At 42.9% G+C, this 1,313-nt stretch overlaps 1 protein-coding gene across 1 annotated transcript in view; it reads right to left on the bottom strand.

The window, feature by feature from the left end:
- Positions 1 to 903, bottom strand: part of LOC106011433 — a 15,994-nt gene extending 15,091 nt beyond the window's left edge. Inside the window, exon 1 of the mRNA XM_035969090.1 lies at positions 694 to 903. Coding sequence (XP_035824983.1) covers positions 694 to 760 — 67 coding nt within the window. The 5' untranslated portion in view covers positions 761 to 903. The remainder of the gene's footprint in view (positions 1 to 693) is intronic.
- Positions 904 to 1,313: the final 410 nt, after the last annotated feature.

The raw sequence follows: 1,313 nt of genomic DNA, 5'->3' as shown, positions 1-1,313 counted from the left end.
ATTCTTTCTGCAGCCTTTCTACTGCTACTCCTTCGCTTCTTCTTACTACTGTCTTTCAGCCACACCCCTGATCTTCTGGTAGGAAAGATCTACACCTAGCCTTCTCGGACAAAGGCGAAAAATCTCGGAAAGCCCGTGTGCAAGTAGCCTCATCGACACAATTTTGATCTTCTAAAAGCTGGCTTCGACCCAGTCCCCACTTGAGAATCGAACTCAGGTCTTCTCTGTGCGATTAAGAAGCGCATAGGTCCGTCACCAAAGGAGCCAGTTAACTGTTTTGAAAGAGAAGGGCTATGATAGTAATAAAGTAATTTTTAAAGTTTACGTCTACTTTGTCTTTGATAGGTCGTGTCTTAGTACTTAGTGATGTAAAAACGCTTGCATACCTAAGACAATAGGGTAAAAGCACGAATTTAATTAAAACAAACAAAATAATTGTTTTAGAAAGCTACGTGTACACACTTCAAGTGCGTTCAACAACGAAAGTCTCAAATTCGAGTCGGCGGTTGGCGGGTGCTCTGGTGTGGCTTCTTCCTTCTTTCCCATCAAACACCTATCGTCCTGATCTCTCCCCCTTCTCTATTGTGGTTGTCACTCTTTTGAAGCACCTCTAATCTTCGACACTTATATCTGACCGTATTGTTTTACAAATTTCTTAAAACTCTTATTAAGAATCTCAAACTCGGTACCCACCGTCAAAGTCGCTGGCTGCAACAGCCAGGCACACGATCATGGCGAGAAGAAAAAGTTTGGTGAACATGTTGACTGCTTTTTCTTCGTTTTGCTGTTGTTGCTCACAGATCTTTGACTTCGAGGAGACTGACAACTCGAGGTAGAACAGTGCGGGTCTTTATACTATCAAACCCCACGTGGTACTCTTCGTGATTTTAGAGAAGATCTGTGCCTTATCTGTGGGCTGCAATTCTGTTACAAAATCACTTCAGATCAGAAACCTACTTCGTAATCGTTCTAATTCTGACTTCACGTGTCAGGCCATGCTTTTGTGAATATGAGGAAGCATAAACTTGTTTTCAATTTTTACTAGTCTGACTAAAATGCACCCTCCCCCTTAAACACACGCACACACACACACACACACACACACACTCACACACACACACAAACAATCGCCACCACAAGTATGGTCCAAGGGTGCAGAAAATCAATTACTGCTACTGTTCATTACTTTGGTAAGATGGACGCTGACAAAATTTCCTATAGCCAGACGTAGGTCTTATGGATTTGAAATGGGACTCCTGTGAAATAGCCTACTGACCGTGTTTCATTGTCACACAAATACCCTCCCCGCCCCC

Source organism: Aplysia californica, unplaced genomic scaffold, assembly GCF_000002075.1.
Source record: "Aplysia californica isolate F4 #8 unplaced genomic scaffold, AplCal3.0 scaffold00114, whole genome shotgun sequence".
Classification (NCBI taxonomy): domain Eukaryota; kingdom Metazoa; phylum Mollusca; class Gastropoda; order Aplysiida; family Aplysiidae; genus Aplysia; species Aplysia californica.
This window is presented reverse-complemented; position numbering and strand designations above follow the sequence as displayed.